General features: G+C 51.8%; 9 protein-coding genes and 1 non-coding gene across 10 annotated transcripts; 5 read left to right on the top strand and 5 right to left on the bottom strand.

Annotated features, from left to right (window-relative positions):
- Positions 1-116: 116 nt before the first annotated feature.
- COL26b_009213 (uncharacterized protein) lies at positions 117-575 on the bottom strand (the record flags this gene model as incomplete). Its single annotated transcript, XM_053181950.1, has 1 exon — positions 117-575. The coding sequence occupies one exon, from the start codon at positions 573-575 to the stop codon at positions 117-119; it is 459 nt and encodes a 152-aa protein (XP_053034066.1).
- Positions 576-1,350: 775 nt separating this feature from the next.
- Positions 1,351-2,091, bottom strand: COL26b_009212 (putative secondary metabolism biosynthetic enzyme; the record flags this gene model as incomplete). Its single annotated transcript, XM_053181949.1, has 1 exon — positions 1,351-2,091. One exon carries the CDS (start codon positions 2,089-2,091, stop codon positions 1,351-1,353), a length of 741 nt encoding a protein of 246 aa, XP_053034065.1.
- Positions 2,092-2,848: 757 nt separating this feature from the next.
- Positions 2,849-2,941, bottom strand: COL26b_009211. The gene has a single exon. It is a non-coding gene; the product is annotated as a tRNA-Pro (tRNA).
- A 277-nt stretch (positions 2,942-3,218) lies between these two features.
- COL26b_009210 (uncharacterized protein) lies at positions 3,219-5,157 on the bottom strand (the record flags this gene model as incomplete). Its single annotated transcript, XM_053181948.1, has 4 exons — positions 3,219-3,523; positions 3,596-3,747; positions 3,798-4,150; positions 4,207-5,157. 4 exons carry the CDS (start codon positions 5,155-5,157, stop codon positions 3,219-3,221), a joined length of 1,761 nt encoding a protein of 586 aa, XP_053034064.1.
- Positions 5,158-6,502: 1,345 nt separating this feature from the next.
- COL26b_009209 (uncharacterized protein) lies at positions 6,503-7,868 on the top strand (the record flags this gene model as incomplete). Its single annotated transcript, XM_053181947.1, has 2 exons — positions 6,503-7,701; positions 7,757-7,868. 2 exons carry the CDS (start codon positions 6,503-6,505, stop codon positions 7,866-7,868), a joined length of 1,311 nt encoding a protein of 436 aa, XP_053034063.1.
- A 1,826-nt stretch (positions 7,869-9,694) lies between these two features.
- Positions 9,695-10,368, top strand: COL26b_009208 (uncharacterized protein; the record flags this gene model as incomplete). Its single annotated transcript, XM_053181946.1, has 2 exons — positions 9,695-9,860; positions 9,929-10,368. 2 exons carry the CDS (start codon positions 9,695-9,697, stop codon positions 10,366-10,368), a joined length of 606 nt encoding a protein of 201 aa, XP_053034062.1.
- An 804-nt stretch (positions 10,369-11,172) lies between these two features.
- COL26b_009207 (uncharacterized protein) lies at positions 11,173-12,111 on the top strand (the record flags this gene model as incomplete). Its single annotated transcript, XM_053181945.1, has 2 exons — positions 11,173-11,208; positions 11,260-12,111. 2 exons carry the CDS (start codon positions 11,173-11,175, stop codon positions 12,109-12,111), a joined length of 888 nt encoding a protein of 295 aa, XP_053034061.1.
- A 3,058-nt stretch (positions 12,112-15,169) lies between these two features.
- Positions 15,170-16,222, top strand: COL26b_009206 (uncharacterized protein; the record flags this gene model as incomplete). The annotated part of the gene is made up of 1 exon (XM_053181944.1): positions 15,170-16,222. The coding sequence occupies one exon, from the start codon at positions 15,170-15,172 to the stop codon at positions 16,220-16,222; it is 1,053 nt and encodes a 350-aa protein (XP_053034060.1).
- Positions 16,223-17,925: 1,703 nt separating this feature from the next.
- COL26b_009205 (uncharacterized protein) lies at positions 17,926-18,800 on the bottom strand (the record flags this gene model as incomplete). The annotated part of the gene is made up of 2 exons (XM_053181943.1): positions 17,926-18,532; positions 18,592-18,800. The coding sequence occupies 2 exons, from the start codon at positions 18,798-18,800 to the stop codon at positions 17,926-17,928; spliced, it is 816 nt and encodes a 271-aa protein (XP_053034059.1).
- A 2,224-nt stretch (positions 18,801-21,024) lies between these two features.
- On the top strand, positions 21,025-21,777 carry XYL1 (NAD(P)H-dependent D-xylose reductase (XR); the record flags this gene model as incomplete). The annotated part of the gene is made up of 2 exons (XM_053181942.1): positions 21,025-21,390; positions 21,460-21,777. The coding sequence occupies 2 exons, from the start codon at positions 21,025-21,027 to the stop codon at positions 21,775-21,777; spliced, it is 684 nt and encodes a 227-aa protein (XP_053034058.1).
- Positions 21,778-22,771: the final 994 nt, after the last annotated feature.

Genomic DNA, 22,771 nt, shown 5'->3' with positions numbered 1-22,771 from the left:
TCAACTTCTTCGAGGGCCCAGCAGCCAAGACCAACAGGATTTCTTTGTCATTTATCTAACTCCACAGGACCCTGATCAACCGAATCCTTTGCTGAAGAATCAGTCCACCACTCGGCTCAATAAGCGCCTCCTTCCCAGGGTCGGTCGAAACGAGTCCCCTGAGACCCTTCAGATTTCAGCTCCAGCCAATCGAGGTATCCCACCCACTTCTTTTCGGTAATCTCACGCAAGTCGAACCCCTCCTGGCCAGCATCGACAGAGTAGCCATTGACGCTTAGGTAACTCCCAAACTTTTTGCCCTCTTTCCAACTGTCTTTCGAAGGTCTCCAAACCTTTGTAAGCTTCTTGCCGTCGACGTTATAACCCTGGGTTTCACCGTCGGACTTGACGCCGAGAGCCTCCAAATCGACCTCTGTAACCTCGCCTTGTCCCATGAGAATGAAGCATCGCATCCCGCACGTCTTGCAGAAGAGAAAGTGCAAGTCTTTCTGGTAGACTGTGTAGTCACCAAGATCCTTGTATGGGTCCAAAGGATGCAGCAGGATGAAATCCTCTGGGGCCGAGTTGAGGCGCATATGGAAGAAGCCTGCCTTCTGACAAGTGGTGCAGTTGCATCGGTAGAATTCCTGATGGGCTCGTGGCCCTTTTTCTTTGGTTGGGCGAGGTGGAGGCAGAGTATGAGGGAAGGTAAGGAATACGATGTACTGGGTCTCCCCGCAGTGGCATGAACCCTTGAAAGGACGTCGTGTGGGTTCAAGTTCAGTCATGGTGGATCGAGTAAATGTTGAGCTTGATGCCGAGTCCTTTTGGGATCTTTCTTTTCTGTTGATGCCAAGTAAGAGAGGGCCTTTAAGCACCATTAAAGTCAATAAACGTGTCAGATGCGGGGAAGCTTTACGCGCCCTTGTGTGACATCCAAGCGTGCGTTTAGCCCAATCAACGCTGGTGTTAAGAGACCCTGCAAGTATCGGTGGCACAGATTGCGTTATCAACTCCACAGCAGATGCAGCTCCTGTCAGCTTCACGATCTCAACAACATCTAGGCCTTTTTTGGTTAAATGATGTGCAATATTGACGGTCCTGTCTGAAAACACGACCTGGATTCCTGAGCAGCGATTAGTGCACGGTCAACGGTGGAAAATAAGGTCAATCCCTCATTGAATCGCTCTGAAGTCTGTATCAAGGACTATCTGTCTACTGGTTGGCTTTCAATGAAGCCACCAAGAGGTATCCACCCAAAGCACATCTCACCATCAACCCGCTACTTATCGCGAATCAACCCATTGTTTAGCTTTCAGTTGTGTATTTGAAGCTTGTCACTGAGGCTAGAGCCACAGAGTTTCGATCCCTTTACCACGGCAACGGCCCTTGCCTATTCGAAAACGTTCCCGTGACGCCATCAGGTCCTAATGTCGCAAGTTCAACAGCCCGAATAGACCCAAGTGACGCCTCGTCTGGGCCGGAGTAATCGGTCATGCTAGTAGCACAGTAGCCGGGGCAACATGTATTGAACTTCCATGAGTCGTCGCCGTGGTGTCGAGAGGCAAATGTCAAGGTCGCGTGGTTCAAAGCTGCCTTGCTGGCCCCATACTCAAGGTAGTCGCGCTTGGGTCCCAGGCTTGGATCCGATCGAACCGCGAGGCTTCCGAGCCCCGAGCTGATGAACACGACACGTCGAGTCTTTGAAGACTTCTCCAAGAGCGGTATGAAAGCGTCTGTAACCTCGACTGCTCCAAAGAGATTTGTGTCAAAGACCTCTCGAAGTCGTTGCCGGAGGTTGCCTTCGGCCTTGCCGCGATTGATTCCAGCGTTATTGACGATAACGTCGATGTACCCGAATTTGTTCTGCACTTGCTCTACAGCAGCTGTTATGCTCTCGTCCGAAGTGACATCGAGGACCAATGGCTCAACATCCAAGCCGGCCGATTGAAGCTCTGAGGCAGACTTCTCGATGGCGTCTTTTCGTCGGCCGGTCATGTAGACGTGATAGTCTGGATTTTCCGAGGCCAATCGCTTGACGATCTCATAGCCGATGCCTTGATTTGCCCCTGTGACGAGGGCGATGGTCTTGTTTGTGGTCCCGTTAGACATTTCGGCAAATAGTATTGACACCAATTTGTGTAAGTGCAGGACGGAGTGTGTCGATGTGATTAGTAGAGCACAATTGAACGACGCGTCCAGTTCTTATGCTAAGCAGCTGGTGCACTGCAAGCTTTGGTCTGGAAACATCAGATGAGTCCCTTTCGTAGCTCTAACGCGTCGCGAGGTATCCGATTCGGCACCGTATCTCAGTCCGAGGCGACAAGCTCCAGATCAGATCCGTATTCGCGGCCATGCTAGGCTATTATTAAAGCTTGCATGGAGAATGTCGAAGCTTCAATGAGCTTGCATCCTTGTCGCAACAACGCAGGTGCGGCTTTTCGTCTCATGTTTGCTCGGCCCGTGTACGGACACCGGAGGTGCGGAAAACGTTGATCGCCCGTTGAAACTATGTCCACGTGCTCCAGTGATTCGGTCTCGCAATGGACCTAAGATCGAGCGGATGGCCGATATCTCCTGTCGCTGCTGTGACAAGCCACGTTTGTTAACATGGCTTCAGCAAACCGCAGTTTACATCGATGATTATTAATGCCCTATGAAGGTGTGGTACACTCGAATGCGGAATGTAAAACGACACTGGGAGGTCCTGCAGAGAACACGCCTTAAGAAATCAATACAAATGAGGTTCACAGGGTTTCGGGATCTCATCAGCGCAGACTTATCTGCAATTGAGCGCCAACCACTGGCGCTTGCAAAAATGAACATTGATAATCCATCAGAGATCAAGCTCAAATTTTCAAAAGTAATGGGCCCTAACCAGGGATCGAACCTGGGACCTCTCCCAGATGCGAACTGTAGAAGACAACCCTAAGGGAGAATCATACCGCTAGACCATCAGGGCTGATTAGGCGAAGAATCGCCGATTGTTGGATGTGGGCCGGGCAGCACAGGATCATCAAGCCAACCCGCATTGCACCCGGAGTGTTTTCGTAAAGTGGGAGCACGAGCTGGGCTCCTTGAAGGAAATTGAATGTTGCGCATAGTCGTTCTGTAAGCAATATGGAAATTGGATTCGAGATCAACGGAGTGGGACTTAGTGTTAATTACATGCAGATACTCAGTTCTATATACAAATGAGGTGCTAATGTGCCGGGTCGCGATGAACCATCAGCTCCAGTCTATTTGATATAATCCTTGCCCAGCGCCCACTTCGACTTGTCATAACTCTTGGGCCAAACACCACTCTTGCCTGGTGCCAGGATACCGTTGGGATCCAACGCGTCCTTGATGGTCTGGTTCAGTTTGCCCAGCGCATGGTCGTTGAAGTCGTAGGTGTCCGCGATCTGATCCATCAGGGCAACGTGAGTTCGGAACTCGCCCCAGCCGTTATCCGCACAGTCCTGGATCATGGTCCGGACGAGCCACTGCGCACGGCGACGCGCGTCGGGATCCTCCCGGTTGTAGACGATGCATACAATGTTGTCTGTGCGGCCACGTGTGAGCAGTCACCATTTCAATGCCGGCTCGAGCCGGGGAACTCATTGGAGAAACTTACGCATCTCTCGCATTCCGATGCTAAGGATACCGAAGTAGTCCATCTTGGCCTCGGCGAAGCGCTTCTTGGCCATCTCGTATTGCTTCTGCGCCGACTTGCCATCGACCTTGGAGATCGGGGAAAAGGATAAGAAGGTGCAGTTGGGAATCCAGCTACGCTCGCTGTCAGATAGGACGTCTCATGGGTTGTGGTTACAACTTACTGGTTCAACCACCTCAACTCATCCCACGTTGGGATACCCTGCATGGTGTCTGAACGACAGTGAAGAGTACTGAACTCTTCCTTGCGATCCTCAAGCAAGAACCATCGGCTGCCCGGCACCTTGGTCATCTCCCTCTTTGTGATCTCAAGATGTGCTTTGCGGATGGGCTCGGGTCCGTAAGCAGCGCCGATGTAGACCCACCGTCCCAAGTTGACCTTCTTAGCTGCCGCATCAAGCTGCTCCTCAGTGAGGGGAACGTCAAGTCCTGCGTCCGTGTACTCTGTGCGGGGATGGTAGTGGGCAGCATCGAGCGCAATGTGACGCAGACTGGCAGCATTCTGAAGGACCATGTTCTAGAAACATTCGTTAGCGAGCCCCATTGAGCAGGACCAAAGGTCCGACTACTTACCACGCGCAGGGGGCGGATAATGTCGACCACCGCCGCAAGATCCTCATCCTTCTCATAGGTGACCATGAATGGAGTGAAACCCGGTGCTGCAGGCATGAGCCACATGCCCATCTTGGTGATAATTCCATTGTTGCTCTGAGAGAAGATGCCGTCATTGATGGGGCCAAATCCATAGGGGAACAGCTGCCAACACTCGTTCTGGTGCTGGTCTTGGGGAGGGACGCCCTTTGCAGCTTGAGCGCGGCCTTCTGGGCTCTGCATGGCGCCCATTCCAGTGCGAACAACTTCTCCATTGGCAAGAACAATCTCCATGCCGCAATGCATCATCCAATGATCTCCGTAAGGGGTGAAGCCCACTCCATGATCTAGCGCGTTGCCGATCATAGATCCGTAGCCGAGCTCGGGAGAATCCAGCCAGACCTTATCGGCGAGTCCGTTGTCGTTGAGATACTTCTGCATTTGAAGGTATGTCACGCCAGGCTCAACAAGGCAGTAGCAATCCTCGGCATTAACCTCGAGGATACGGTTCAAGTGTGTGCCAAGGTTCATGACCAAACTGCCAGACACTCTCGGGGCGGCACCACCGTAGCCAACATTGTGGCCTCTGCTGAAGGTCCATACGGGCACGAGAAAGTCGTTGCAGAGCTTGACGATAGCTTGAATATCGGTGACATTCTTGGGGTGGATGAGAGCGCTGCCAACGAATTCCTCCCGCTCATAGAGGTGGTGCATGTCGTGAGTCAAACAGTCGACAGTGAGGTAATCGCCATCGTCCAGCACTGTATCATTGCTGATGATCTGGAGGTTCTCCTTTCCGACAGTCTGCAGCAGTTGGGAGGCGAACTCTTGGAACTTCTCGACGGAGACACCGGGTGGGAGGAATCTGGGGACTGGAACGGTCCCGCTGAAGCCATTCGTGTCCTTGACTGTGCTGGTTAGACCAGGCGCCATGTTGTGGTATCAATGATAGTGTGATGGAGATATTCTTGAGACGAGTCTGGGAGACCTAGGAGGGAGTAGAAGCTCTTTGAAGTGAGTCTAGGATGATTTTAGTGGATGGTTGATATGTGCTATGAGTGGAAGGGATGTAGCTCTTTTATTACTCGAAAGGACCAAAATGGGTCTTTCAGGAGCTCCAAAGCTATGTAGCTCAGGGTGAGCTCATGACGGAGACCGCACGATTGCGGACGTTCGGGCTCCCGAAGCCGCCGCCGGCGATGTTCCAGAAACAGATGTGAACAGTTCATCGAACATGACTTGATTGAAGTTACATGATCCACGTGAAGGAGGTCCGATCCCTGAGGATCCAGTTCGACCCAAATTACTGAATTCGGGGGAAGATATACGTATCGAACTTTGCCGAGTCCGTTGGGAATATCCGAACCTGAATCCCTACGGCCTTAAGGGTGTGATCTCGACACCACCGCCAGTTGCCGGTGGTGCATACCCGAAGCCTTGTGGAACACTTTAAGGAGTTCAAGCTTTTCAAAAATGTTTGTTGTTCTTGTTCCATCTGATTTCAAAGTCGCTCGAGAGTTGCATATTCCTTCCGTCTTTGGAGGCTGAGGGAGCCCGGCTGCGGTGGGATTCGTAGAAATGACTTGGGTACACCGTCATCCGGTGGGTGTAATTGGCCGTGACGGACGGGCTTACACGAATATTCGTACCCGTATATGTTTCGATTACGAAGTAAATGCCACTCCATCATGAAATAGTGTTTCGCCTGATCTAAGCACGTCACCATAGCAGGGCATCCCATGTCTGTTCCAGATGTCCAGCTACGTGATTCAGCCTCTAGCGGCACGCTTAACTGGACTTGACAGCAAGAAAGGGCTGAGTTTCCTTGATCAAACAGCCAAATTCTGCCCTTTCAGTCGGTCGAACGTAGGCATACCCATGCAACCGGAAGGGCAGTGCCCAGGATGTTGCCGTGTCGTAGTGACGTTTTCGCAATCTGGCACCGGACATGGCCAGAGTCTGGCTCCTGAGTCCTGCGATTTCTCATCACGCGAGGAACGCGAGTGTATCTCGCGGCCAATGTTGCCGAAGTCGCGATAGTCGCCGTACGAGTTTCCCTGTCTGTCAACGCCTGAAAGCCGACAGACATGGAATGTGACGTCCGCAGGATATCTCCGTGTCATTGAAGAGCGACTCTCTCGAAATGGAATCTTGATCGCCTAGGTTATAAAGACAACCTCGTGCTGCACATCATTTCATCCGAGAGCAACTGAACCCTACCCACCGCCCACCTAAATATTTTGACTCTCGCATATTAACTTCTGTTGATCTTTTGACAATGGCACCAACTGCAATCCTCAACACCACTAGCGAAAGCCTTCAGTCACCGCTGAAAGCTCGTCCCTCAGCTGTCACCGAAGGCACTATTCCTATTGACCCTCCCCTAAACCCTAAGCACAGGTGGTGGTGGGATAGATGCGCGCCGCTGTTGAACACTCTGCTCACGAACGCTGAGGGGTACACACCTGAGGAGAAGGTGGACCACCTGCGCGTCTTCCGTGACGTGGTGGTGCCCTCCTTTGGCCTCCCGACACCCAAAGCCAAGGTTCGACCTCTGCTCACTTACGACGGTTCTACGTTTGAACCATCGTGGAACTTCACAAAAGGCGATGACGGAGTGATCCGCTACACCTTCGAGCCTCTTGGCGATTCCGCCGGTTCGGATGAGGATCCTTTTGCTGGGGAGATTGGCGCTGCCATGATCCCGATACTCTCGCAGGTGTCATCTGGAGTCGACATGCGCTGGTACGAGCAGATTTTGAGAAGATGGTTCGTCACACCTGAAGAGACTGCTATTGCTCGGTCGAGGATGCCGGCTTTTGTCAAGCGCGTCCCACAACTTTTCCTCGCCTACGATATGAAGCGTTCGCAGCGATTCCTGAAGGCCTACTTCTTCCCTGTCCTCAAGCACTTCGCCCTCAACGTTACAACAGAAAAGCTGGTCTTTGATATGATTCGCGACCTGCAGCCCTGCGGCGACAAGCTTTACAAGGCATCCGAGAAGCTCCAGAAGTACCTTGCCACATGCAAAGAGCCTTGCCCGGTGGAGATGATGGCGATTGACTGTGTCGACCCCCACAAGGCCCGAGTTAAAGTATATGCCCGCACAACATCGAACTCAAAGGCGGTTCTCGCAGACGTCCTTACTCTTGGCGGAACCCAGACCGACGACGCAACAATGAAAGGCGTCGAATACGCAGAGAAGGTCTGGCACCTGCTTCTCGATGAGCCGGAAGGCATGGCCGCGAACCAGAGAAAGGATGCCAGAGACATGCACAACTTGCACAAGGGCATCTGCTTCGCGTTCGAGCTGAAGCAAAATGAAGAGCGGATTGACATCAAGGCTCACTTGCCATGGGGTCAGACGTCACGGAGCGATGCACAGACGATTGAGAACTTCACGCAGGCCCTGCAGAATGTAGGATGGGATGAGTCTGCAGAAAGGTTTTCCAGAGGCGCCCACGAAACTGCCAAGCTGTGAGTAGAAACCTTCGACTCAATGCTGTATACAGTGGCTAACTGAAGCTCATAGGCCCGGCCGAGATTACTCCAAGCCCGGAGGATTGTCATACGTATCATACAACTACGGCACCAAGGGTCTCTACATGTCCTCGTATTTCTCTCCAAAGGTTCAAGATAACTGAAAATTCGACCAACGACACCTTTACGATGGCAAGATTTCATTGGAAGAATGGGGCGTTCAGCAAGATGGGGTTTCGTGCAAGGTTGCTTTTGGTACACGGCAGGCATGGGCGCAAGAGCGCCCAACTTACCAGGATAGCCGCCACAGGGGCGATGAGGTCTACATGGTTGAATGATCTAGTTACTTACGTTATTGAACATGTGTTGTTGATCTCGAAGCTTGATTGGAGATTTTGATCGCCGATTTCCATCCGACGTTGAGAACTTGAATTAGCCAGACAATTGTTACCCGTCAGGAGCAGTCTCTCAGTACTCAAAGAGTCGCCAGTAAATTTTGACATGAACCTGAGTCAATGGGCAGAATGTAGACTCGTGTAGCATGCAATGCTGCGTGACCCTTCCGCATCTCGATCGCGTCTCGATCGATCACCCAGACGGAGGTTTACGCTCGTAGCACCGGTCGGGCAAATGATGGCGGCGTGGCTGAGGTCTTCATGCTTCACCCATCCGTCGCACTCGCGTTCAAAACTCGGTCCGTAAGTGCGAAGTCCTGTCCGTTAAGATGTCGCGGTATTGCGGACCGGGGAAAGGACCCGGGGCCGCTCAGGAGTAGAGCCGGACGTATGCCGAAAATTCTGAGACACACGAGTAATAATACGCCGTGAAACTTTTCGTGCGGCCGTCTTTTCATGATTATGATGACCGCCTCAAGCGGACCTCAAATCCTGCGAGTAGCCGTCGCTGCCGGTTGTGCGGACTCTCCCGTTAAGACGTACCGCCGGGCGGGAAGATGCGAAAGCGATAAGCTGAGGATACCAGGTCGTTTCAATGCTAGTGTCGCAAGTTGCGAACTCTTGGAGAATACGAGAGGCTATTGGAACGTTATGAACACTTGTCTTCCAGTTGCCAGGCCACAAAGATGTCTGTCCCCGTCCCTCGGGACCTTTTGAAACATCGCTGCGGACGTCCTGCACATCTCCCCAACCAACCCCGGCTTTGTCCGTGACAATGTTTCGAAGCATCGGACACCTGGAAAGGGTAACCAGTCGTCCTTTGCCTTCCATCTGCAGCCTGACAGACGTCATGCTCACATGCTGCATTGTCCGTGTTCTGCTTCGCAGTATTGTCCGGAAGGGACCCGAGCTTCTGCCACATTCCACATTCCTTCTATAGGGCGATTTCCGAGCTACCTTGGTTCGTCCGAAGTTTTGAAATATGCTTGAAACCTTTCTTTCGGTGGTTTCTCTCTCAATTGGCAGGACTTTCTCTGACCGAGAAACATCACGGAGAAGCTAAGACCCTCTGTTCGCAATGGCGCAAGTGCTGGTGCCGCCAGGCCGGGCCGGAACCGCGGATAGCATCCTTCCAGAAGATCACCATTTCAGGTAGCCCCACTGCATTTGACAGATGATTACGACTGCGGTAGGCATGATTTTGACGTCGATAGTTGAGCTGAGCGCCGGCGGCTCGGGGAGGCCCCCCTAGAACGGGCATGGAGTGTTGCTTTCGACCGAAGACCGCCGGTCCGTAGGATCATGCCATGCCCCTGTGCGATCGTTTTCGGACATGTCCATTTTGTGCCTTGCATCACGATGGACTTTTCGTGAGTAAGTGAGCAGAAATTAGCCTGAGGGAGAATACCGAGACGTCTTTCAATAGTATATAATCAAGCTTCTCACCCTACAAGTGCCAGAGAAACTTTCAATTCATCATCACAACATCACAACCAATCATCAACAAGAGAATACATAGGCCGTCCAACATTTCGTCGTAACACCTAACCACACTCTCAATATACTTTTATCGACCACACTTACACAAATACAACATGTCTGGAGTCACCGAGCGCAAGATCATTCCCGTCAAGGGCGGTGTCGATGACTGGAAGGAGCCCCTGAAGGCATACCTCCTTGCTCTGAAGACCCATGATGGCTACCTCCGCACTCGTTGGGGACCCTGGAGCGAGAACGAGCAGTACCTCGATGTCATCTCTGGTAAGTAAATTGCTCGAGGCGAAGCAGTCAGTCTTATGGCATACAACGAGGTTAACGTGCATCAACAGGCTGGAAGACGAGGGAAGCTCGCGACGAGTTCTTTGCCTCCGCTGAGGGCAAGTCGGCCATGAACAACTTCAAGACTGTCATCAACGGCGAGGTCAAGTCATACTTCATCAAGTTTGTTCCCTACGCACCGAGAGGCGCCATTGACTCCCCGATTGCCGAGGTCATCACAATTAGCGGCTCGTCAATGTCTGAGGATGAGATGAGAGCTCAGATCGACAAGGCCCGCGGCATGCCTGGAATGAACGACCTCGCCAGTGGTATGTCGGTCGAGGATGTCGACGGTGGCAAGGTGTTTGTCGCGGCTTTGGGATGGGAGAGCGTCGAGAAGAGCAAGGCCGCTGACAAGTCTGCCTACGTCCCCGCTTCTGGAAAAACAGAGGTTCACCACGTCAACTTCCACTACCCCATCAAGGGCTTCTCTGTTACCAACACCCACTAGATTGCATTGTTGAGCAAAGTTTCTGGGGATCATTAGACGGGTTGCTGGTCAATAGCGGTAGTCTGATATCTTGGAATTCAATTCATTACACAACCACGTGTTCAGTGAATAATGTCTACTTAAACTCGACGAACAACTTTATGGGACTGCAATGACCTTCTGGTTGCAAGCTGTCATTGAGGTTGTCACACAAAGTAAATGTCTTGGCACCTCCCCCGACACCAGTGACATGTCATTGGCACCAAGGTTATCCATCCACAAAATGCTCTCGGTACTCCAATAAACACTTTAATGAACACCTCCGCGCGTCCGTGGCAAGAATTCCAGCAAGCCGACGGAGCCGAAAAGATCGGACGGCCTGAGACAGACACGCGTTTTTGGTGTGCTTCATATTACGGCAATATCGAACTGCCCCAACGGACCGCAACTTGAGATGAAAATGTGACGTTCACAAACAAAGTTCCGCTCGGACTCGGGACGGAGGGATGCGGTCCCCAAACCGGGAGTCCGACCCCTGTATATACAAACACGACGTCGACAACCAAGCAAAGATGAGATATAATCACGGCATGTAAAACTGCAGGAGTCTTTCAGATGCGGTGAAACGTAATCGCGTACTCGGGATAGAGCGTCCTGGGGGCCAACATCAGTAAGGTAACCTGGCGACAGCAGCATTTGTAAGCTGGTCGAGCAATTTAAAGAACAATGTAGTTCTCATAAATAGACCCTCGCAGTGTTTGACCAACCTAGTTATCGATGTGAAGCACACCTTTTATCACAATCCCAAGACATCATACATCAAAAATGGCACCAAAAATCCAGAAAGTAGCAATCGCTGGCGTAAGTTCAACTCCCAAGACTCATGGGCATACCTATCTAACTGCAGCTTAGGCAACCGGCAACGTCGGTAGCCACGTTCTCAAAGCATTGGTGAAGGATGGTTTCCAAGTCACCGTTCTGACACGCAAGCAAGGGTCATTCCCAGAGGGAGTCACGGTCAAGGTTGTTGACTACACCTCACATGACACCCTCACAGACGCCTTGAAGGGCAATGAGGCTTTTGTCGATTGTACTCTTGTCCAAGACGACACCCCTACTCGCATGATGGACGCTGCCGCTGCAGCTGGAATCTATCGGTATATCCCTTCAGACTTTAGCTTGGATTTCAACAACCCCAAGCCCCACACTCTGCCCATCTGGTTCAAGAAGGATGCGAACGACAAGTACCTCCTTAAGAAGTGCGAAGAGACCAGCATGACCTGGAGCATTGTTTGTAACGGCGCCTTTTTGGACTTCTGTTTACGCACTGGCTTCTTGAACATTGACATCCACAAGAAGAAAATTGACTACATGAATGACGGGAACAACGTCATTGCGTGGACCACCCTCGAGACTGTCGGTAAGGCAGTGTCTGGAACCCTGTCACACCCCGCTGAAACGGAGAACCGCCCTGTATATGTTCACTCTGTTTACAAGAGCCAGAGGCAGATGGCAGATCTTTGCAAGGAGGCTCTGGGGTCTGACGGATGGGAGGAGACGAAGTCGGACATGGAGGAGAAGTTCGCTTGGGCAATGAAGGAGATCCAGGCTGGAAACTTTGACCTGGGCGTGCTGGCAACTATGATTCAGTATGCAAACTCCAGGGCGGACTTTTCTTCGCCTTGGCCGCAGGATGATAATGCACTGTTGGGCGTTAAGGAACTTTCAGACGGGGAAATCAAGGAGTTGATCAAGAGTCTCTAGCTAGATTACAAATCATCAAGTAACTGGCTGCGCAGGCCGAGTCAATCTCAGCCCAAATGCATCCTAAACTGTTAACTTTCCTTCCAGCAGTTTAATCGACAATGTACACCTCGTTCTGAGTGAACATAAAATTTCGTACCAGGAATATTCATAGTCTATGGCTTTGGAAACTCGGAACTAGACACATGATATTGCAAAGAACTTCTTTGGTTATTTGGAAACCGATAGTGTAACATGCGAACTTTTGTTCAAATATTGGAAACTATTCTCAATAAGAACAGCCTCGCCTAGTTATTCGTGTGAACAAGAAAACACTGACTGGCAATATAAGAACAAGGATGCTTTTGACTGGTTCATAATACGAAGTGGCCTACCAGAACTATGAGTTGAAGCAAGTATTTCAAACGTCACTGTTGTACTTCTTTTCCCCTGGAATCAGCCAAATAATAGGCGTTCACCTAGCTAGATTGGCCGTGGCTTTGATAAGTTCACGAGATGTCAGGGGCAAAGACCAGTACCATACCAATTATCACTAAATTACTTCCAACTTGAGTGACGGGATACTTTCATCATCTAGTGAGAGATCATATTGTTTTCGTTCCGCCGCTCCTCGTCGTTAGGCAATTCACAACAATCAACAAGGGATGATTCCACATGTGCAAATTTCACGTTCTGAAACATGTCTGTACGGTTCGCTGACCACATCAATGGGTCAGTAGCAGATTGCATTGTACTGTGCTCGACCTTCTTGCCACCTTGCTCTTTTGTTATTTGGAACGTTGATAGTGCGCATGGGTAACCTGCAAAGTGCCGCTTCTGGTATAGGCAGGTACCGCATACAATTCTAGAGGATGCATGGTTAGTCTTCTTTGAGTTGAGTCATCTTTCAGTTATCTTGAAGGCATGAACGTGTCGGGAGCCGAAGCAGAACTAGGCCTTGGAAATGCTAATTAGTTGACGCTATGGGTTAGTGGAGAGTTGCCATAGGTGGTTGCGTAATGCGGGAGGAAAGCCCACTACACAACGAGAAAATACCACACGTTGATCGAAATATGAAATTTCATAAAGGATACCCAGATCGTAATAAATCGCAGAGCCAAGGGTTCTACACTTTTGAAGATTTTAACACAATCTCTTGACGAGCCACGGGAAGACCTGTTACCTACTGGTCAACTCAGATCGTTTCTTGCGTTAGTTTGTCGGACACATTAACACCTTTTCCAATGGATACAATAGACGCTTGCATGCGGAGAAAACATTCCAAGACTTGTGCCGTTCTTCCACTACACGTCGATCTGAAGATGCCGATACCCTTGAGCTCATCGAGAAGACAGCATACCCACTTCATGATCACGCCGACAAATGTCCTTGCCATGCCGCTGCATTTCATGACTCACGTTACCATCGTCATTACTATGGTAAAGTCCTCTGAATGAACAAGCAACGGGCTATTCTTTATAGGCTCGCATAGTCAGGATGCTTGCTCGCAGCGCGTCGTGCCGGGAATGCCAGAAAGTTTAAGCTGCGCCCGAAGCGTTTCTAATCTCACCTTTTCCGTCTCTATGCGGCCTTTTCCGTGGCCAGCATATATGTTCCTTCAGATTTCTCATCTCGCTCTCATTATTCATCTTCGTTCATTGTTAAGCAAAACCTCTCTCGGCAACGAACAACTAGTTGATGCGATTTCAGTTCTCACATCTATCCTACTCCGAGTCCAGTCTCATATTTCAAAGATGATGGCTTACCATTCTAGACATCCGTGCCTAAATATTTTGCCGGTCGGCACACAACAAGGTTTCTCGACGGCGATGCAGAGAGAAACTCTACTTTGCCGTTGGTGACATCCCCTCGGGCAACGACCCGGCAAGACGGGTAGCTCTACAGCCGGCAGATTCTAGCCCGGAGACCGGCTCTTGAGCTTCAACTACGTCACGGACGTAACAAGAATACTCCGATAGAAAATATTCCAGACAGTTGAGGTTCATGCGCTATAAATGCATCTCAAAGACCATATGCTGCGACAGGTTGAGATATTTGAAGTTTTGCTCTATCATGGAAGTTAAGAGTGGCAAATTACATCTACCGAACGTTTCTTCGATATTTCACGGAGTCACAGGGTGGCCATACGGAGATGCCAAGTCTCGAATTGCACGGACTTCAAGATTCCATCTGGACAGTTTGATGCGTGGGAAAATGACCGAGAGCGAGCGAGTCTATCGCGTTTCATGCCAAGATGCAGGATATTCTCTTTGAAACCTGTGAATACAGTCGGGCGTTCATTATCCATAGGTAAAAACCTCCCGAGCAGAGACTAAGGCCCGGTTCGTAGCAGGATCTACATACGTACGTCAGTCTCTCGAAGACGGCCAGCCAGCTTCATCAGCGCACAGGTGATTGCCGGCTCGAACAGCAAGATCTCAGCCTCCACTTCTAGAAGACTTCAAACACGTTCGCCGTCTGAACTAGAAGTGTTCGGCCAAGATAGTCTGTCCCAGGTATCCCTTCGTCCTCCTCCAATCACTCGTACTGATTCTGCCACAAGACAGACGACCCTCCACGAATCCTGCGAACCAACATCAAGAAAACGGCGACCTTCCCTATTGGTTTAGAGTTCATGCAGCGTCGCAGCAAAGTCAAGTGTGGCAGAAATCTGATTCGCAGGGCGACCTCTCGTCCTCACTCTGGGTTTCGCTATGCAGACGAGTCAGTTCATACGCGCTCCCCAACCCGCGATTCTCCCAGTCTCAAACGCCGAGGCGCAAATCGTAAGCCTCTCTGAGGAGATTTATACTTTTCCTCGTGAGGTGGTTCCCGAACCTTAATCGCACCGGCGCTCAGACTCCTGCAGATGCCAATCAGTCGTCTTAAGTAGGTGGCCATGGAAACATTCCATTTGACCACTGCAACGGCCTGCTTTGCGCCATCGCATCTTCCATCCCGTCTCCCGCTGACAACCCCGATCGCCGTTGTTCATTCCATGATGCCGTCCAAGCGAATCGAACGAACGGCGCCGGCGACCCTTCGAGTCCGAGTACTGTACTGAGCGACAGAGAAGAGAATGGCGGGCGAGACGGGGACCATCTCGGTCTCGCAGGTCCAGGCGATGGTGATGATCGCCTTCGCCGCGACAGCGTACTACAACACCATCGAAACATTCTTCTCCATCTTCACGACCTTCAAGCGGCGACGGGGACGGTACTTTTGGAGCATGATCGTCAGTAACACGGGGATCAACATCAACGTCATCGCCTTCGTCCTGCGATACTTTGGATACTACCACGGAGCCATCGTGGCGTCGAGCTTCATCATCCCGATCGCATGGTACTCTATGGTAACGGGGCAGGCCATCGTCCTCTGGTCCCGACTTCACCTGGTGGTTCACAGCCAGTGCAAGATCCGCATGATTCTCGTCATGATTATATTCAACGCGGTCACGATGCACGTCCCTGAGACGGTCATCTTCTTCCTGGCGAATTTCGAACACCCAGCGAAATGGTCAATGCCCTTCAAGATCTACGAGAAGGTGGAGTTGGTCGTCTTCACGATACAGGAGACCATCATCGCCGGCTTTTTTCTCTACGAAGGCTACTACAGCCTAAAACCTCTGAGCGCGATCAAACCAAAGGCGGTCGCAAACATGGTGCGCCATCTTGCGGGTCTCTTCGCCGCCGTATTCCTCCTCGATATAGGCCTGATCGTACTCGAGTACAACGACAAGTTTGAGATCCAGACGATGTGTAAGCCATTCGTGTACAGCGTCAAGCTCAAAGTCGAGTTCGTCGTGCTCAACAAGCTATTATCATTCACCAGAATGAGCACCTGCAACTGCCGAGGGCCGGAAAGCCTTCCTTCGGTGACATTACCGGATAGTCACAAGCGCACCATGGTCGGCCAGGGCGCCGTTTTGGTGGCGCTGCCAGATATCGAGCAGACAGGAGGGTCTTTATCACCGTTACGACGTACATTTACCGACCACATCTACGATGGGCGCCAGGCTGCCGGTACTCCTGTACGGAGAAATTCAAAAAAGAGTCAGCTGTCAATAAGGCAGAGAGAGGTGACCGATGACGAGGCGCCGCTAAACGAAAAGAGCACGACGAGCAATGGATGAAAAAGCAGACACAGAGCTGAACATCGGACCTTTTGCGCATTCCAATTCAGCAGCAACGTGTCTTGCCCGGGATCTGAGGCAGTCAAATGACTTAGTCCTACATTGGCTCATGCTCGAAGGTGAGTGGTAATAGTGGTCGACAGTAAGTAGACTACCTTACTTACACACCACCTTCTAGGCCCAGTGTACCTACCTCAACATCTGGCAGGTGCCCGAACGAGGCAAAGGGAAAACCCGCGCTATCTCAACACCAGCTATAGTGAAAATTGCGCTTCGATTGAGAAGGGAGCATGGGAATTATCACGGAGATGCGAGCAGCGGTCGGTAACAACGAGATGCTGCTCGTAGTGACAGCAATCGGCCAAGTACCGTTACGGTGAGTTTCCAGAGACTACGCTATCGTGAAAATCAGGCTGCTGTTGAGCGGCTGGACAGAATCTAGGATGTCGTCTAAGAGACGAATACAAGGAGGAAGACACTCATGGGAGGGATCATTATACCAAGGCCAGATTGAATCTGAAAGCCTACGAAAGATAGACAGCGTGTCAGCGTGATATCACTACCTAGACTAAATCAATAATGTTTACTCATCTCCATGGCCAATGTGGGTAACGCATGTCCGTATCGAGAGAATCGACTTCCGAAAGCGAGTGATTGAGGCAACCATATGTGCGGTTATTCAAAATTCGACTTTGCAGCCGCCGGTCGATTCTGGACCCCAAACCGGCATATGTTCGGTTTCCATGATCCGAGACCCCCGCAAGGGGTTAAAGTTTCTGTCGTACAAACTCTCTTCGCGCCTGCCGAGAGATCTGGCTATGTGCGTTTGAGCCACCGTAAGACTACGGCAGTTTCGCAGATTGGCAAGTGTACGGAAACAGTAGTGTACGCCATTTCTCTCGCGGAATTGTAGAACATGTAATTAATAGGTAACAAGTTATGCCATAACAACAAAGCATATGTAGATATTCGACGAAAGAGAATTTGTCCCGTAGGTGCTTTCCTTCGAGTCTCTTTTTATAGACTTTGAGATTCCTACCAACCAAATCGGCTGCGCGGTGTCGCCATATCTGGTGACTTCAGCTGAGTTTGAATTTGAGTGTGCGGTCGCTCGAGGTGGACCGATGGAGGAACGCATGGATGCCACCGCCGGTTCCGAAGAATCTTGAGAAGCGGCACATTCCCCGTACTGAATCGGCGTTGCGAACGACTCGGCTCGGAACAATGAGAACGGGTAGCTGACTCGGCTTGTTGATCTTGACCTTCTTGAGCTGTTCTGACGAACTGTTAACTTCAAAAGAGGCATTCTAGCAGGTTTATGAGGCGGGATGATGTCACTTCAGTATCTAGAGCCGCCTGCTGGCTACGGGTAGGGCTGCGGATGGCCGGGTTGCTGAGTCGACTTTAAAATGTCATACTTTTATCACTACGTGTCTGTGGGAAGCCGAGGCGCGCAAGGACACTTGTAGAATATCATCTGACGCCTCAAGAACATTGCCGCAACGTTTGTGAGGTTACAGTAGGTGTCGTACGTAATAAACTGAATATCGCATCTCATTATGCTTAAAAACTACCTATGTGTACCAAATAACAGCCATTTGGTAAGACCCAAGTTAAACTACAATGACCTTTGACCCAATACATGCACCCAGACAGATTTGTGTTGAGAGACTATTACATATTCAGACAAACAAACGGCCAACTCATCCACCTCCACTGAACGTTTCACCCCCAGTCTTGAGATACTCTTTCTCCTCGGGCGTCGACTGCCGGTGCATAGCAAGGTTTCGGTGCGGATACCTCCCAAACTGGGCGATTATGTCTCGATGCTTCATCTCAAAGTCGTAATTGGTTTCAAGCAGGTCTCTCGCCGTCTCTTTCTGTACCGCCAAGACTCCCCAGCACTTCCTCTGATCGTCGTCTCCGGCGGCCCCGTCCCCAGCCATGAGCTCCTCAAAGTCGTCCTTCATCTTTTGGTAATGCTCCACCGCCAAGTCATGCAGTGCGAGGTCTTCCGAGTGCATCAGCGGGAGATAGAACCACATGCGATACGCTACCCGGTACTTTGTCCGGTTGTGCGTTGTCGCGCCGGCGTTGATGGCATGGTTGGCGATGTCGCGGGCGATGGGGTCAAAGAACTTGAAGACGACGGAAGATTCTGCGCCACGATAGCAATTGCGGGGGATCTGGTCCAGGAGCAGGACGAGGCTCAACCACTGAAGTGGCGTGATGGGCCTTACGATGGCGATGATGTCTCTCGAAGTCGCCCTCGATGACTTGAGGGCTTCTAGAGCCGGACGGAACTTTCTCCTAAGAGCTCTAGTCAGTTGCACGTGTTCAAGGACGGAGGCAAGTGGGCTGATACGAACACGCAGCTCTCGTCAAAGTTCTCGTCGGAGAAGAACCAACGCCCCAGCTGGTTCTTCTGCGGCAGGATGAACGCTTCTTCAGTATGCAGATGCTTGAACCAAAACCTCCGCAGCTTCTCGAGGAGATCCGGCGTGATGACCTCCTTCAAGTGCGCTGTCGCGTGCGCCCTGCATGCCTTGGATCGGGGAAGGCCGCTCGTCAGCGTCATCTCGTCGGCGGAGTCGCGAGAATAGCCGGTGCTCTGGAAACCGCGTCTAGGCCGAATAGACAGTCCCGATGGCGAACGAGACCCTGCGCATACCACGCGAGGCCCACAACGACGCTGAACCGTCAAAGTCTGCCACGAACTCAACCGCAGCAACGGCAGTGTACGGTCGAAGGACCCCGCATTTCGCAGGCTCCGGCTGATCTGGTGAGGAGGCATGACAGCTACCGCGCCTCCTCCTCCTTCCTCCTCACTCCCCCAACTCAAGAAGCGAGCCGTAATTCGACAAAGGGGGCGCGCGGCGGTGACCTGCGAATCGGCAAAGGGGTGGTGCCACTGGCTGCACTGACGTCGTCCGATCTCTCGTTCTGGGTTTGTGCGGCCTGGGGAAAAAGAGAGCAGGAAACGTTCTGGGCACGCCTAAATGCGGGGTTTGTGCAGGCTGGGCGGCCCCTTGTGCAAGTAGGGGTCTCTCGCTTGAGGCCGCTAATGCAACGCGGCGTTGTGCTTGGGGTTAGCGGGATGAATGCGCACAACTTGGATTGGCTGGAGGTGGCTTGAGAACATCACTTGATCATGGCAAAAGGGATGGCGCTACGACTACGACGTGGCGGTGGAGGTTTGGGAAGAGAGACGGCCACGCGCTGGAATGTAATGATGCAGATCAGAGATCGCCAGCCAGAGACACGATAGCCTGATATCGAGCCTAAACACTGGGTTGTTGTGTTAGGTCATCCTCCGTGGCTCATGTGTGGTGGCTCTGTGGCCGTTATTTGTGCGCCGCAAAGAGTCTAGTTTGGCTGGGCTTGTGGTTGAAACATAGCCAGCGCTTAGAGTGACATGTAAACTGAATGCCAAGTTTGAGGGGCTTATGTCACCTCACACAACAGCCTTGGGAAATGAACCCGACGATACGATGCCTTCGCGTTTCTTCACGCCGTTCAGATACAGTCTCTGCAATTTCATATGCAGTGTAGCGGATCATAACGCGATGTGAACTTGTGGAGAGAATCTCGGCTTCCAGAAGACTTGGCTAGCATTTCTGTGGTATTCAGAACTGCCTAAATGCACAAGGTAGTGTGCCTCAATGCCGGAGTCGGTATTGATCCGTACCCCAGACAGAGCTGCAGTAGTCCGTCAATGGCGCCATCCAGTCGGCTTCTTGGGAACCGCGAGTCTCTTTCCTTGAAACCCGGCAGAAAGCAAAATCCTCAGATTCCTCCCGACCGATCAATGGCACTTGCGCATTCAGCCGGCGGTAAAAAGGCCTCGACCATTCACTGCAACCCGAGCGAGCGCAACTTTGGTTCGCATCATCAATTCGAGATTTGTCCCGCCGCCTCCTGAGCTGACAGCGGGCCGCATGCTAGCTCGAGCATCCCGAGCCTTAAAGCTTGTGTTAAGCACAAGTGATGTGCAAGATCCCTCCTCGCTGGACGATGAGCTCCGGGGATCATCTTCGAACGGCCCAATTTGTTGGATAAATAACCCCATCGTCAGCCTTCAAAAAGGAAGCCGGCATGACCGGCTAAATAGCTAATAGGGGTCGGGCATGCTTACCTCTTCCAAGCTCGCCAACTCGGCCGCAGTACCGGACTGTTCCCCCCTTGCGCAAAATTGCGGAGAGCACCGACAGGGATCATGCAACATCGGCCCCGGCTTGGCTCATTTACTCCCGACGACGCGGCACTCAATCCGACTCCTGGCCTAAACCCGTCCCGGCGATTGGCGGAACCGCAAAGCTCCTGATCGGTCCATCGCGGCCGTCATCCAGTCACCTTTTGGGCAGGTTTCCCAGCTCCGCCGCCCAAAAAACTCGTAAAGATCGGACAGGACTGGGGAACGCTCGACCAGGGAGCTCTCGCCAACGACCACCCACCGGTTCCAAGAATGCTACCCACGTGGGTCGACGTTAGTTTATTCTGGGCAAAGCGCATCGCTCTGGCCCCCATGTTGATGGTCGATATCCATTGTAAACGGCACTTGAATCTCCGTTTTCCCCTTGTCGTCACATCGGCCTCCCTGTGGTGGATTGATTTGACCCAGCGAGGCAAACAAACCGATCGAAGGGAAATCTGATTGAAAAAGGGACGGCCTCGTCCTCCCAGCTTCGCGATGTTTCTCCTCTTTGCTGCCTCACGGGACTCTCTGTTCATAGTTTTCCGACCTCTCCATTCATTCTTTTAAACACATTTTTTGTACATACGTATCCAGCTTGTTGATCAACATGCGTTCCTTCGCTTCTATCTTCACGGCCACCCTCGCCGCCGTCGGCGCTCTCGCCGCTCCCGCTGCCAACCCCGGCACCGATCTCATCAAGAGAGCTTCCACCCCCAGCTCTCAGGGCACCAGCAACGGCTACTTCTACTCCTTCTGGACCGACGGCGCCTCTCCCGTTACCTACACGAACGGCGCTGGCGGCTCCTACTCCGTCGAGTGGCAGTCCGGCGGCAACTTGGTCGGTGGAAAGGGCTGGGCTACCGGCACCTCCCGCAGCATCAAGTACTCCGGCACCTGGGCCCCAGTCAACAACGGCAACAGCTACCTGACCATCTACGGCTGGACCAGGAACCCTCTCATCGAGTACTACGTCGTAAGTTGCACCTCGACCCAAGCACACCCACCCATATCAGGAACAAGATGCTGACCCCAATGCTTCCAGGTTGAGAACCACGGCGAGTACAACCCCGGTTCTGCAGGAACCCTCAAGGGCACCGTCACCTCCGACGGCTCCACCTACAAGCTGTACGAGAGCACCCGCACCAACGCCCCCTCCATCGACGGCACCCAGACCTTCAAGCAGTTCTGGGCCATCCGCGACAACAAGCGCACCGGCGGAACCGTCACCATGTCCAACTTCTTCAACGCCTGGAAGAACGCCGGCATGACCCTCGGCACCTCTTTCGCCTACCAGATCGTTGCCACTGAGGCCTACCAGAGCGCCGGCAAGGCCAGCATCACTGTCGAGACTGCTGCTTAAGCAGTCTTTGGTTTGATGTGAGGGGGACATGTGATGGAGAGGTAGCGGTTGAGGAAAATATACACGATCGTCGGCATTAGGGAGGATGTCTTTAGTGATTCTCACCGGAGAGCACAGGATCAGTGATGAAGCGAAGGGCAGGCTCTACAGCCGTTGAAAGGCAGACGTTTCACTGAATTTCTTCGAGGGGCACACCCCTATGCTGCAAATAAAACTTTATTCCGCCTATGATGGCGTCGACTTACCCAAGCATCAGCCTCATCGTACAAGTCCCTATCATCGTGTTTGTTTCATCCTTATGCGGTTGGTTTGCGATCTCATGCGAACGGGATGCTGTGCGCCGAGAGACAGACTGAATGACTCAAGTGAGTTTTGATGCCGAGCCCTTACTGTACTGCACAGCCATGCGAATAGCAAAGCTGATGTGGAATCAAATATGTTCGACCCACTAGACGGATGGACTGATGAGTCTTTCTCCCGGCCTAGCGCGCTGGTGTCGAGCCGGTTGTTCGGAGAGTCGGAAGCCGGGCGGGCCTGGAGACCGGGGCTTGTGGGGTTTAATTATTTGACTCTCGGAGCCGGGCGATCGGAGCGGATGTCAACAAGGGTCCGACTCAGGTAACTATTTAGAGAATGGAGAGATGGGCAGTGGTTCATTTATTTAAGCATCACTTCCGGGAATGCACGGATGGTGACGGGCAGCATCAATTTCGTCTCTCTGCTCCCTACTCATCTCGAGATGGCTGTTCTGGGTTGTTCGCCAACACAGGTAACGTGGAATCTCATAGCGAACGTGCAACGAGCCGACGATTTCCCAAATATGACACATGGCAATAGTCATTGATCCGACAGTCAATATTCTTTCGATTCACGACATTCAAACATTACAAAATCGTCCTCGCCATGCTGTGAGCTTATCGTGGAGCGTTGCACCTTGCATGTCGGCTTCGCCGGCTTCGGACTTTCAACCTGAATTTTGCCAACTTTCTGATTC

The sequence above is a fragment of the Colletotrichum chrysophilum genome (genome assembly GCF_026319265.1).
Source record: "Colletotrichum chrysophilum strain AFK26 chromosome Unknown scaffold_87, whole genome shotgun sequence".
NCBI classification, from domain to species: domain Eukaryota; kingdom Fungi; phylum Ascomycota; class Sordariomycetes; order Glomerellales; family Glomerellaceae; genus Colletotrichum; species Colletotrichum chrysophilum.
Note: the sequence above shows the minus strand (reverse complement) of the source record. Positions and strands in the feature narration are given on the sequence as shown.